The sequence below is a fragment of the Solanum verrucosum genome, unplaced genomic scaffold, assembly GCF_900185275.1.
Source record: "Solanum verrucosum unplaced genomic scaffold, falcon-dt-bn FXZP01000103.1, whole genome shotgun sequence".
In the NCBI taxonomy this organism is placed as follows: domain Eukaryota; kingdom Viridiplantae; phylum Streptophyta; class Magnoliopsida; order Solanales; family Solanaceae; genus Solanum; species Solanum verrucosum.
This window is the reverse complement of record NW_026020048.1, coordinates 2,183,121-2,197,283: the sequence shown is the minus strand read 5'-3', so window position 1 is coordinate 2,197,283 and position 14,163 is coordinate 2,183,121. Positions and strand designations below refer to the sequence as shown.

The window sequence follows — 14,163 nt, the reverse complement described above, 5'->3', positions numbered from 1 at the left end:
TCTCGTTACAATTTAGGGTAGGTTTAGTATTTTGGTGTTTATATTTCTCCAATTTCAGTTAATATTTAATTTATTTAATTTCATACTTAATTTGTGTTCATATTAGTATTGTCAGTTGCATTTTTCATATGTCAATTGTATTTTCAGAAATTGTATTTGTTTAAATGAAATTATAGACGACTAAAATGATATATATTCTTACTTAAATTGTATTCATATTAGTATATATGTTGTATTTTTTATATTTTAATTATATTTTTCAGCAATATTATATTTCTTTAAGCATATTGTATCCATGTGCATTCAAATCAATCATTTTGTATGATATGTTCAAATTCAGTTATCAACTATATTTGTATTCAAAATAAATGTATTTTGTATGTTGTATATCAATTATTTTATTTTTAGCTTTTGATTAAACAAAAAAAATGTATTCAAAACTGATTTTGTATTTTAAAAGTTGTATTTCAAAAATTGTATTCAAAAAGTTGTTTCCAAACTGTTGATCAAATTCATTATTCACTTTTGTTTGTAACTTTTGATTTAAGAAAAAGTTGTACTCTAACCTGATTTGTATTACAAAAGTTGTATTTCAAAAATTGTATTCTAAAAGTTGTTGTCTATAATTGTTGAACAAATTTGTATTCCAATCAAATTTATGCTCCAATCATTCAATATAGAATAGGGATCACATCATCAAAATTATACTCAAAATAAATTTGTATTCTAATAATCCAATACATAATATCATCAAATTTGTATCCAAACTAATTTGTATTTCGATTATTCAATATACAATATCACAACAATAAATTTGTATTTGAATAAAATTTCAAAAATCTACTCTCATACTGCATCACCACTAATTTTGATGAATTCTTTGAGATAATACCAGATCGATTATATCTTGAAGAACAAATATGATTTTTCGATTGTATATTTCAATTAGCTTCTTTGATCGATCCTCGATTTTGTGTTTCGTAGGAACATCGATGATGAATTGCTTCAATTTTGAAATCTTCCCAGATTTATCAACAATTTTGAATTTTCCAGGAAAAACGATGATGAACAGATGCAATTTTGAATCTTAACGATGATGCACATAATTTTGATCGTTATGCAATTTTGTATTTTTTAGGAAAGAAGAATGATGAACTTTTTTTTACAACAGATCCATGACTCTTGACAAATAAAAATAAAAATTCTTATAGGAGATTTGTCTATAGATGATGATCAATCGACTTGACTTCTACGAAGAATGAGGATTATCAATGGAGAATTGAAAATTGATAACGAAGTTTGAATTACAATCGATTAATTCAAAATTTTGTTATCCAACGAAAAGTGGGTCAAATCAACGAAAATATAAATTCAATTTCAATGGAGTTATTCGAAAATGGATATTGGAAATATGCAGAACAATGGTGAAAGGCATTTGAAAGAACAAGAGAGAGATAGCACTTCGTATTTTTTCAATTGTAATTGATTAGAGATTTAAGCGATTTTTACCTTTTTTGAAATAGTTTCTCTAATGATTTTCTCCATTCTGTTGTTAAAGATTTGTATTCTTTCAAATTAAATAAATACAAAAGTCAGTCTTACAGCAAATCAAAATATTGTCATTTTAAACAAATATTGAAAGTGTTGACAAGGGATCCTATTAAATGATAAATATTGTTGTTTTGAAAATTTTCCCCTCCACGGGAAAATTAGCTAACTAGTCAAAATTTCTAACATACATACACTTAATTGATACTTCCTCTATTTCATATTAACTTAATTTTTGGGGTTTTTTTCATTGTTTAAAATAAGTAATTGAATTTTTCAAAGTTTAAGATGGGTCTTTGGATTCTTTTTCATATTTTCCCTTTCCCTTAATAAAGTTTGAGATTTTTTAGGAGATAAATTACACTACTTGCAATGTTATATTTATGATTTCACAAAGAATATGTCTTGAATGATTTTATTAATAAATGTGTATTTCCTCACAAACTCAGTTAATGTGGAATAAAGGAAGTAATAAGTATCCTATTTTTATTTTTTGGTAAAAAAACGTTTTAAAAATATTTATATTGACATTGAATAGCCACGACAAAGAATATTTCTTGAAAAGTACATTTTTTTTCTTATTCATGTATTAGTAATCTCTGCATTATACATTTTTGTACCAAACGACCCCTCACAGAATTTTGAAGACCCACTATTTCTATGTTTGCTTCTATTATTTACATTTATTGAAAATGAGAATTTATTCTTTTTTTTCTTCTCTTCTTATTGTTTTCAACTGTACTAAGCTTAGTTTTATTTTTGTATTTTACATTCTCTTTATCTCCTAAATTTTTTCTTCCACTCCACACTTTTCTCTGTTTATACAAATTTAATATAATTGTACATTGTTCTTTCCTAAAAATATTTGTTTCATATATAATTTTATAGTGTTTTCTTGCCCAATTAATTATGAGATTTTATGATTTGTGAATTGAATTTTTTTCAGCCTTTTTTAGGTAAAATTTTGGGTTATCGTGTTTGAGATTTTTGTTTTGAAATCCATGAGTAAAAAAAATTCTCGTAAAAAATCGAGATGATGATTTTTGATGAATACAGACCAATGTATAACAATGAATATCAATCTCAATTTAAACAAATGTATACAAATTTGTTAGATAAATACAGATCACTGGATATAGAGATGAATATAGTGTATACCTATGTAAAATTAGAAAGTTACTAAATCAAATAAATGTATACCAATTTATTAATGAACACGGACGAATATATTAAGTGAATATGGATTGTGTTTCATACCATAACTTCTAGCAAACAATTGAGGAAAATAATTTATAGGTGGTAGACACAATAATATCTTTGAAAGAAGAAAAGTCATAATTATATATCGGGCCCTTATATATCTTTTGCTAATTTTAAGGGGGCATTTTGCCAGTTTTAAGAAAATATGATTGGAACTTAGAGAAATACCTACTAAATACGTATATCTTTTAGTACTATTTTACGAAAAAAAATTGAAGAGAGAGATGAGTGTGAATAGAAATTTTCTCCCCTATTTTTGGGCAGAATATAGTTTGCTAATTATTTATTTGACCAAAACATACCAACTCAATCTAAAAATTGTAGGTACATGTCAATTCTTTTTTTTTTTAAAAAAAAAAACTGATTTTGCTTTTGTACGTTTAGTGGATGTTTGGTTTATGTCCTAATTATGCATGCTGAATTATAATACATAATTATTTAATCCGTAAATAATAATAAGGGATTTTTTTTTTATATGTGATGAATAAAAGTTTATAGATCGTTGTTATAAAATTGTCCGATTATTTACATGAAGATCTGTTTTAGTTATACAAACGTCAAATGACAAAGTAGTATGATATTTCTAGTTCTTCATTATTTTCTTGATAGAATCTTTGGCTCTATCACTGTCCTTTAGATTACGACTTACAACAGTGTAAACACTAACTTAGGAAGCAAAGACAAGAGAAGAAGTAATTGCAAGATTTGACTTAGCATGATACAAGTTGTTTGATCATACGTACCTTTTGATACTTTGGACAACACCACATCGAAAACAAGTTTAGATGATTTATTAATTTCTCAAATATTTTATTTATATTAGAAAATTTATTAAACATGTGCGTTTATCAAATTTAGAATCTAAATATGAGCACTTCAAAATCGTCATTCTAAAATTCATAACTCATAAAAGTTAAATTAATTTATCACCACTTGAAAACAACATCATTGTAATAGTCGTTGTATTTGTGTGGACAAGTTGTTGGGTGTCCACACACCATCATTTATATAGCAGAAACTTCGCAGATTTGTGGGGACTTATTGTACTTATATACTTTTCTACAAGTTGATCGAATACTTTTTGCAAACCAAATATCATATGACGGTGTACTTAAATATATTTCTTGATTTAATTGGAGCCTGACTATTCCAGATTCACGTCATGTAGAGCCTCATTTGGGGGTAGAGTTCTTTATCAAGAATTTCCTCATATCCAAGACTCGAATGTGAACTCAAAATTCCTTATTAAGGGAGGAACTAACTCATCCACTGGACCACATCTATTATGGTACCAAAAGAGACTTGAATTGTAGTTGGGGATCATTTTCCTTTCCCTCACATACAATATTATTATATCAACAAATTATTATTTAGCCAATTAACACAAGCAATAGGGATTAGGGATCTAAGCTCATAATAATGTTTAAGCATCTTTGTTTTTAAAAATTAATTAATATATCAAACTCTTCAAAGAGACTCGCACCAAAGATATGGATTAGTTTGACAGCCAGCTAATTCCCCCAATTTCAATTTGGTGAAATTCTTGCGATATTTCATTTTTTCGCAGCAATACATTTTATTTTATTTTATTTTCCCAAACTATTGTAAACGTAGATATTTCATAATTGAGCTTGTGAAGAATTTCATTTTTTTCCTTAAATAAATATATTTTTAGGAAAAAATGGCCCCCAAAAAAGTTGAGCCACAAATCATTGTTAAGTTGTTTTAATACGATCTTGTATATGTCACTCGTATGATATGATATCCACTTGCTAATATCGCTCTGTTCATTTTTCTCTATGAGGGTTTTTCTGTTTCTTTTATTGCATCGAGACTATTAAAATATAAAACAAAACTAATATGAAAATACATGTGAAGCCATGTGCTAATTAATATCATAGTATATGAAAAACGTAAGACCATCACATGAAATTAATTGCCAAACATTGACAATAAGTAATCAATCCTTTTTAGATAAATATATTTTTCAGCATAACTTAGATCTACTCATGAATCCACCTAAATAAAGGAAAATTCTAGGGATAATACATATATTTGACCTAAAACTTGGCTTCAAATTTTAACTTTGACCTCCAACTTTCATAGTGCACAAACACGCACTTTAACTATCCAACCTTTTAATAAATAAACACGCGATTTTTGGAGCCAAGAGCGTGAAATGCAATCACTGCCACGTGTATTAGTGAGCCACTCAATGGCTGCCAACTAATTAAACACTTTACATGTCCATTTTAGAACTAAAAAAAAATAAAAATTAATTAAGGGTAGAGTTGTCATTTCAGCATTTTTTTCACTGTTGTGTGCCTAAAAATTACTTCTCACTCGCGCAAAATGCGTGCACGTTACGCGTTTTGCCAGGTAAGACACGCGTGTTTATTTATTAAAAGGTTGGATAGTTAAAGTGTCTTATTTGTGCACTTTGAAAGTTGGAGGTCAAAGTTAAAATTTGAAGCCAAGTTTAAGGTCCAATATATGTATTATGCCAAAATTCTATTAGGAGTATAGGTCCATGATATATAAAGGAATGAACAACTTTCACATATAACAAATATAAAAATTATATTTATATGTTATAGCTATAGTTTGTATAATTGCGCTCCATAACAAATTTGATGTTTGCTATAGAGCTTTTGATTTGCATAATTCGCGACAAACATCCAATTTTATACAAATTGTTCAGTTTTGTATAAATTTAGTTATACATGGTAATTTATATAATAAGATCTGTATTTGTATAATTATAAGTGTATAGGACGAAAATATATGTATTTGTATTTGTATATACATTTTTCTTTCGTTTTATACAAACACAAACACATTTTATACATTTATACCGAAATGTATAAATGGCTAATTGTATACCGAAAATGGCTAATTGTATACCGAATCATATGGCAAAAAAGGGGATGTGCTGCGAATTACAATTAAAATAAACTATGGCTATAACATTTAATTTGAATTAATAGTTTTTTATTTCATACAATTTTCCCTAAAGGAATTGAATATTGCTTGTTGGAGTTAATAAATTTGATGGTCACTCAACTATCAATTCTTTTCACAGAAAATCACTCAATTTTCATTTTTAACTCAAAACTCACTCAACTATGACTTCTTTGCACAGAAACAATTAAATAGGTTGAGTGACTTTCTGTGCAAAGAAGTCATAATTGGGTGACTTTTGAGTTGAAAATAAAAGTTAAGTGACTTTCTGTGAAAATAATTGATAGTTGACCATCAAAAGTTAGGGATAAGGGTCTGAAAAATATCTCAACTTTGATCGAATTTGTTGTTGCGATACTAAACTTTCACAAAATAGACCTAGATAGAAATGTAAAGAGTAAAGATAATAAATGGAGTACACTAGTTCTTCCTATTAAATTGTCGATGTTTTCGCAAGTTAAATAATTCCTTTGCGTGTATAACTCTTTAAAATGTGGTGCCAAATTGAAAGAAGAAGCATATTCTAAGTAAGACAATGTGAATGAGAAAAATTAGTACCCAAAGCACATCATCACTTCAAGTGAAGATTCTAGTAGTATTTAACAATGATTAATTAATATGCATTATTGTCTTATTGAATTATTATAAATTTATATAATTTGATGTATCGAGGATAGTACCATATTTAATCTTTTTAATAAGAGTAAATTAAACGAGGAACCAATTGGAGGGAAAACAATTGATTCCCAACTCTTCCATAAACGCAATAAAATAAGCCAAGATGATTACAAAATTGACAATTCATCATGGATGGAGCCAATCAAGTCAAAAGTAGGTGTTCCATAGCCCATTCTTCTATTGGGTAATAATAATAATAATGGCATTTAAAATATTATATACAAACATCCAATAAAATCAGGCATACAAAACCTTTAAGGATGATTAATTTAATTGAACAAGTGATCTCACGAATGAAAGATTCTAGGTTTGAGAACACCCGTATATTTTTTTTTATAAGTAAAACTTATCATATGGAATTACCTAATATGATTTATATTTCTGGTGTAATTATGAATTATTACTTTAGAAATGACATTTATCTTATGTAGACCTAAAAGGTAATAATATAAAAATAAATGGACCGTCATTTTCTCGCTGGTATCTTCTGCTTGGATTCTCTTTCCAATGCACATTTTATTACTATATTTTATTTATATTAGTATATATATATAGTATAATAAAACCAGAAATATATGGAAGACTGACACACTAATTCGACTTTTTTGTCCTTTCTTTGAAAAATAACGTCACCGCTCTTTCGCTTTAAATATAATCATTTGTCATTTATATAGAGCATTTATACAACTTATAAAAATTTAATAACTAATTAATATATAAGGTAAAAATATATATTTCTTAATTATGATTCAATGCTAAAAATCTGAAATTAAATGCATAAATTATTATTTTCATCGATCCATTTTACACAATAAAAAAGATTCTTGACTTATATTAGAGCTCTATTCCTTTTAAAAGTCTACTATAATAGTGTGTTATATTCAGACTACGTATCTTCATTTATTCATTTTATTATCAAAGTTCATAGTCTAGTGAATTATATTCCCACTTTGCCTTTTCCTTTTCCTTATCCCCAAACAATTTTTTTTTTCTTTCTTTTTCTTTTAGTAACCCCTTCAATATTTTTCTAGTTAAGACCCCCTAAACAAATCCCCACTGAATTATTACATATTGACTTAGTAGTACGCAACCTCTTCCTTATCTTTAAACATAATTAATTGGTTTTCCATAAGTGGAGGGTTAATTATAACTAACATTTATTAGTTTACTTTTTTTTATCAGTAACGTGAGTAGACAAAGTTTTATTCATTATTCCTACTATTATTCCTTTAAATATGTTTAATTCTATAATTTTACTAATATCAATACCAATCAAACTCCTCAACCAACAAGCCACTTTATAAGGTTCCTAACATACCAGTGCTATTTATCGGTTAATTGACTACTGAACTTTCATCTTATTGATAAGGTATTTATTTCATCACCTTATAATTTCATCCATGTTCACACTTTGACCTGTAGAGATTCCAATAAGTTCATGTATATAAAGAATCCTAAATAGGCTGTGAGAGAATCTTCTATTCACATCTTTTTACACTTTTGCGGTCAATAGAGACTCCATACATACCTTCATTTGTCATTTGATAAGGTCAGGCCTCTTTAATTGATTTATTATTTCAATGTATGTAATGTTCATCTCTATAAGATCCTCTTTTATTTGAGCCAATTGAATTGCTATAAGGTTTTATTATAGTACCTCTGTTATTGGCTCTTTATAAATTTCAATTCTGTTTTATAATTTGTTCTTTATTTAAAGAGGCAAATATATGATACTGTAGTGCAGTTACTAAGAAGCAGCCATGACTAATGCTATTTCAAGTAGAAGTCCAAGTCCTACAAGGCTTGAGGTTTGTTTCAAATTTTGTTAGTTTGTTCACAAATTGAAGGAGTTATTGAAAATTTGTTGTGGCTGAAATTATGATGTATGGTGAAATTTTCAGGGGAAATTTATGGGTATTTTTGTTTGTTGGATTTTGGGACTTGGGTCACTTGTTTCTTGGAACAGTTTACTCAGCATAGGAGATTACTACTATGCATTGTTTCCAGTAAGTTTTCCTTGACAACTTCTAATGTATTTTTTGTTTCAATTTTATTACTGTGTTTGGGATGGAGACGTAGTTGTGTGCTGACTTGTTTAATTTGGTATGTAAATTGAAGGATTATCATCCTTCAAGGGTACTCACACTAGTGTATCAGCCATTTGCACTTGGAACAATGGCAATTCTTGCGTATAATGAGGCAAAAGTTGATACAAGAAAGCGTAACTTAGCTGGATATATTCTTTTTACCTTAAGTACAGTCGCACTTATAGTGGTATGTTATGCTTTAGTTAATTTCTTGGTGTTTTTATGTTGTCATTTTTTGGTCATTGTTTTTTAAAATCTGTTGTTGTTTTTACTTCTTTCCAGTTGGATTTGGCAACGTCCGGTACGGGTGGAATAGGAAATTACATTGGTATATGTTTCATAGTAGGATGTTTTGGAGTTGCAGATGCTCATGTTCAAGGTGGAATGGTTGGAGATTTAGCTTTCATGTGCCCTGAGTTTATGCAAGTGCGTCGCAGTAACATTTTTAATTTTTGCTTTGCTTCAATTGCTATATCAAACTTGAATTATGTTTGTATACTGACTCATGAATTATGCAGTCGTTTTTTGGTGGTCTTGCTGCATCTGGTGCACTTACCTCTGGCTTAAGGCTAATAACCAAGGCAGCTTTTGAAAACAGTAATAATGGCTTCCGCAAAGGAGTTAGTAAGTAATTAAGATCTCATTATTGAAAGTTAAATAAAAAACAGTCTGATGTACTTCCATTTTGATGCAATTTTAACTTTAATCAGAAACTTATAATTGTTGATTTTACAGTGTTGTTCCTTGCCATCTCCGCTTTCTTTGAATTCCTATGCATCCTTCTATATGCATTCATATTCCCTAAGCTACCAATTGTGAAGCACTACCGTTCAAAGGCAGCTGCAGAAGGATCAACAACTGTTGCAGCTGACTTAGCTGCTGCAGGCATTGGAATTCAACCGATGGAAAAAGTAGGCAATTTTTTCTCCTCAACTAACAACTGTTATAAGTCATATTCATGATCCATAAATTTGATATGTTTCTGTTTACTGAACAGGCTAATAACGATGCTAAGCAATCAGAACGTCTGACCACCAAACAATTGCTTCTCAAGAACATTGATTACGAATTGAACTTGTACTTGATTTATGTCCTCACTTTATCAATTTTCCCCGGATTCTTGTATGAAAACACTGGTACCCACCAACTGGGATCATGGTAAGTGTGCATAGCCAGCTTGATTTCATGGAGTTCCTAACCAATGTAAATAAGACCTGCTAGTTGAATTACTGATAATATCTTCTTCTTTTTTTAATTTCAGGTATCCTCTAGTTCTGATAGCAATGTACAATGTTTGGGATCTGATAGGAAGATACGTTCCACTGATCAAGAAAATCGAGCTTAAATCACGAAAGGGCCTCATGATCGCAACCCTTTCTCGTTTCTTGTTGATTCCTTGCTTCTATTTCACTGCAAAATATGGTGATCAAGGCTGGATGATATTTCTCGTATCCTTCTTGGGACTCACAAATGGTTACCTCACTGTTTGTGTCATGACAGCTGCACCTAAAGGATACAAGGTTTGTGAAATTTTAATTTCAGAATCTATACAAATTGTCATTTTATAATCATATGAAGAGTAAGTATCACATCATATTTTAACACTTAACTTTGAATTTTGTAGGGTCCTGAGGCAAATGCATTGGGTAACTTGCTAGTGTTATTCTTACTAGCTGGAATATTTTCCGGTGTTGCTTTAGATTGGTTGTGGATTATTGGTAATGGAAAATTCTGAGGAGTACTCAAGATTGGTATGTGACAGAACACTAGATAACATGGCATTTTAGTTGGGGATGAACATATAGTTCTGGTTTCAAATATGCATTTTGTGTGAATGTTTTGCTTTTTTTCCTCAACTTTCAACTTCTAGGAAATTAGTGGAGTATAAAGAATGATGAAATCTACATATGTGATCATTAAACTTCTTTCTGGATTGCAAAGAATGATGCAAATTTGTAAAGTTCAATTCACACAGAGACACAAAAAAGGGTTATCTTGTTTTAAGTTCTGAATTCTGATGTACATTCTGGTTGTCAATCAGATAGTAGAGTTGTTCAAGTTTTGGTGTACTGATTTTGGGCAGTCATGTAATGACAAAATCACTTCCAAATTTTCCGCGGCAATGAAGTTATATAACTTAATCCAACTTTTTAGTCGAAAAAAAAACTTCTCAGTACCTAAAAGGATTTTGTGACATGTCACTTCGCGCACTAACTTTTGAATTTCTAAAAAGGCAGGCCAACCTACGAAATTTTGTGAAAAGAAAATATCAAAATTTGAGAAAATAATTGCATTAAGAGTATCAGAAATTACAAAAAGTGGACTTTTAAATGTGAGTTACGTTATTTTAAAAAAAAAAAACATAACTATGAGATTAAATATAACCCAAAAGTATAAAACCAAAAAGAAATTCTACTATAAATCAGGTAGTGAGGATGAAAAAAAGCATAAGCTACCTTGTTTGTGCTCCTGTCTTTTCCGCTGCCAAAATCGGTGAGCCAACCTTTTAAATATGAATAATTTTTCAAAAGGCGCAAATATGAACACCAAAAATGCTCGAGGGACTATATTAACTCTACCCCAAACATAAGGACCATTTTTACCATTTTCTCCAAAATTTAGTAACAAAAATAACTTGGCGCGCAGATTGCAAACCCTAGTCCGAGCTCGTCTCTCCCTTACCTCTGTGCTCGAGTTTCTCGCCGAGTTGGTACGTAATCACGCTCACTATTAGCTCTTTCAATAGCATAATGTTGCATATTACCAGTCACTCTGTTGTGTTGATAAATATATATATACATGTCTTTTTTTAGTAGTTCTATTTCTGTATGTTGAACCTTACATGAAAACTAAGGTTATTATCTGTAAGTTTGTTTTGTAACTTATAAGGCATTTTGTTGCAACTGACAGAAGGACCTCATGAAAAAATTGGAGGTAGTGCTGGTTTTCATACTCATATTTTGCTCCATTTTTGGCCGTAGATTTGAAGTTGAAACTTGAAAAATCGAGTTTCTAAAGAGTTTGGACAAGCATTTGGCACCTAAATTGAGGGCTTAAGTGTGCCTCAAGCGAGTCTTTTACAACACTTGTTGTATCCAGGGTTTTTTATTTGTGTTAAGTGTTGACACATTTCATGTGTTTGACTCTTATTTCTATTAGCTATGTGGTATCAGTCTTATGAGGACATGTCAAATTATATATTTTCTTTGCATTTCACATATGAAGTTCGACATGCTTTTCTTGTGTTCTCTTCCGTACACAAGTTCATCATGACAACTTTAGTGTTTAATGACATATGCTATCTGTTTATCCTCTGAAAATTTAGTCTCCAGGTTATAGGCAAAAGACTTGGCATATGAAGCTCAATAAGTCGATGAGGGTGTCTTCTTGATAATTCAGCAGATGTTGCTCATACGACCAATTCACCCAAGGCATTGCAGCTATTATTTGTTGCAAATATACAGTTATTTGGTAGCTAACGGTACTGACTTCTAAGGTTATAAATTAATATTTTAAGAAACTATTGATGTGTGCGAGTAAGATTCAAGATTCTTCCGTGTACTTTTTTTCCTTTAATTTAGTCCAAATGTCTTTCTAGGGATGGTTGAGAAAGATGAAAATATTACAGCTGGTAGGAAAATGTACTCTGGGTATTGTTTTAGAGAGCTGTGTTTATTGTGAGTTGCTTAGCACCAATGCAATGGGTACACATCAGACTTTGTAGACAACTTCATCTACTTAACTTCTGGAATGAATCCCTTACCCCAACTGCTTAAATGTTACTATACACTTTTATGTTAGATTCAAAAAGAGAATGAACATCATCTGTAAAGCTGGAAAAGTTAATAGAAACATACATTTCTTTCCTTACGGTGAAACTTTCTCTATTTGGCTTGTATAGTTTGCCTTGGGTTACTACTTGGGTTTGGGAAGTTGATTTTAGTGTTTGACTAACCAAATTTACATTTTTTCTTATCACTGGAATAGGACATAGAGAAATTGATGATATTAGAAGCCTTCAACATATTGGTTTCCTCATGGCTGAAACAGAATATATAACCATTGATTTTATTGAAGGTCAGCAACATATTAACTTAGACACATGCAAATAATAAATATTTCAGTTCTAGTCTACGATATACGAAATTTAGTTCCCTAAAGTTGCTTGCTTCTTTTGTTTGTTTTTTTCTCCTCTTTTTTTTTTTCTTTCATTTGATAGTCCCTTCATGCCCATTGCGTTCAAATGTTGTGAAGTTGTTAGAGGTGGAACAGAGAAGGAAAGCAATATATGAAAAGAAATGGGACTTGGAACTACAAGCACTCAAGGTTGTATCTAAACTAAAGCAGCATAGCCTCTTTCTTTTCGCATGGACAGGAGGAATTAGTATCTACTTAACCACCAAAATACCGTCTGCTGTGGCCTTTGCCATCTCTATTCTATTGATGTGTTTATTTTTGGCTGATTCGTTCATTCGCATCGGCATGAATCAAGAATTACAACAATGAATATGCTCATCATAAATTTGACGCAAAGATACAAAGATTTAAGAGAAGAAACAAGAAATCTAATGGAATTTGAACGAAGCAAGAAAGGAAGGCTAGCTAATGTTGTGGATAACAGTGAAGGTCCTGTCATGGACATGGACTCTTTTATTGCCAGAACTAAGACTATTTATGATGACGGCACAGATTTTTCTGACTTTGAGAAAGCTTACCATAAGATGATCTATGTGTCTTGGGGGATCGGAGGTATCTTCATTCCTGCTGTGCTGTTCATGTCATTTTGTAACTATTACTACGGTGAGTACTTTTCTTTGTTTTCTATGATTTATTTTTACCTAATGTACAGAAAAAGTACTTAATGAATTCAAAGTCTATTACGGGATTAAAAAAAAAGAAAGAATTTGTAGTCTATCTAGGTGCATGCTAAAGCATGAATGCATGATATAGGTCTTTTTATGCTATAACCATCTGTTGATTTATCAATTACAGGACAAGATTCTCCGTCTCCTGACAAGCTGTCTTTTCCTGTATGAGATGTTCAAGTTCTGCATCAGTTCTAGTCGTAGTGGCAGCAGATCAGCATTTTCAATAGACGAGAGATATAAATACTTTTGTGGTGGCAGTGATCTTTGATTTTGGCTGAAAAATGCAAAACATTATCATATCAATTGCTGTTGGATATTGGGGTTTAGGTGTTGGGATTGACTTATCAGCCTGATTCTCGACTGTAATTACTAATTGTTTATGCTTTTGCCTGCTGCTGTTGTAAATAAACGTCCCCAACTCCCGAAAACCATACACATTGAAATCACTAATTTGTTCACTGCTAATTTGCAATATCTTTCCTTGTTCATTTTCTTCAGTGTATGTTGTGTAGCTCGTTTGGTTAAAGTTTCAGTGACTAGTTTGATGGAACTCTTGTAGGTTCTACTGTACTTCCTCGTCTCAGGTCATTTATATGTACGAAATTTTATATTATATAGTAAACATGTGCTATATATATTTTACTATTCAGAGCTATATTTTTTTTAAATTACATTTTATAACTATATTTGATAACTTGATCCTCTCTAGCATCTCCCCGAATATGTTGATAACAAGTCTTACTATCGTTGTTTGATCTAGT

At 30.4% G+C, this 14,163-nt stretch overlaps 1 protein-coding gene and 1 pseudogene across 1 annotated transcript; both read left to right on the top strand.

The window, feature by feature from the left end:
• Positions 1 to 7,905: 7,905 nt before the first annotated feature.
• On the top strand, positions 7,906 to 10,546 carry LOC125822420 (equilibrative nucleotide transporter 3-like). The gene is made up of 10 exons (XM_049501814.1): positions 7,906 to 7,996; positions 8,187 to 8,255; positions 8,349 to 8,453; positions 8,566 to 8,721; positions 8,817 to 8,960; positions 9,053 to 9,158; positions 9,270 to 9,445; positions 9,532 to 9,692; positions 9,796 to 10,054; positions 10,159 to 10,546. Exons 2-10 carry the CDS (start codon positions 8,208 to 8,210, stop codon positions 10,267 to 10,269), a joined length of 1,266 nt encoding a protein of 421 aa, XP_049357771.1. The 5' UTR covers positions 7,906 to 7,996; positions 8,187 to 8,207; the 3' UTR covers positions 10,270 to 10,546.
• A 2,215-nt stretch (positions 10,547 to 12,761) lies between these two features.
• Positions 12,762 to 13,580, top strand: LOC125822983 (uncharacterized; annotated as a pseudogene).
• The last annotated feature ends 583 nt before the right edge of the window (positions 13,581 to 14,163 follow it).

Excerpts from the sequence above, each read along its gene's own strand:
- LOC125822420 (XM_049501814.1), top strand. The coding sequence starts at position 8,208 with ATGACTAATGCTATTTCAAGTAGAAGTCCAAGTCCTACAAGGCTTGAG. Across the intron at positions 8,256-8,348 it reads CAAGTCCTACAAGGCTTGAG|GGGAAATTTATGGGTATTTT; the intron begins GTTTGTTTCAAA and ends TGAAATTTTCAG. Across the intron at positions 8,454-8,565 it reads ACTACTATGCATTGTTTCCA|GATTATCATCCTTCAAGGGT; the intron begins GTAAGTTTTCCT and ends TGTAAATTGAAG.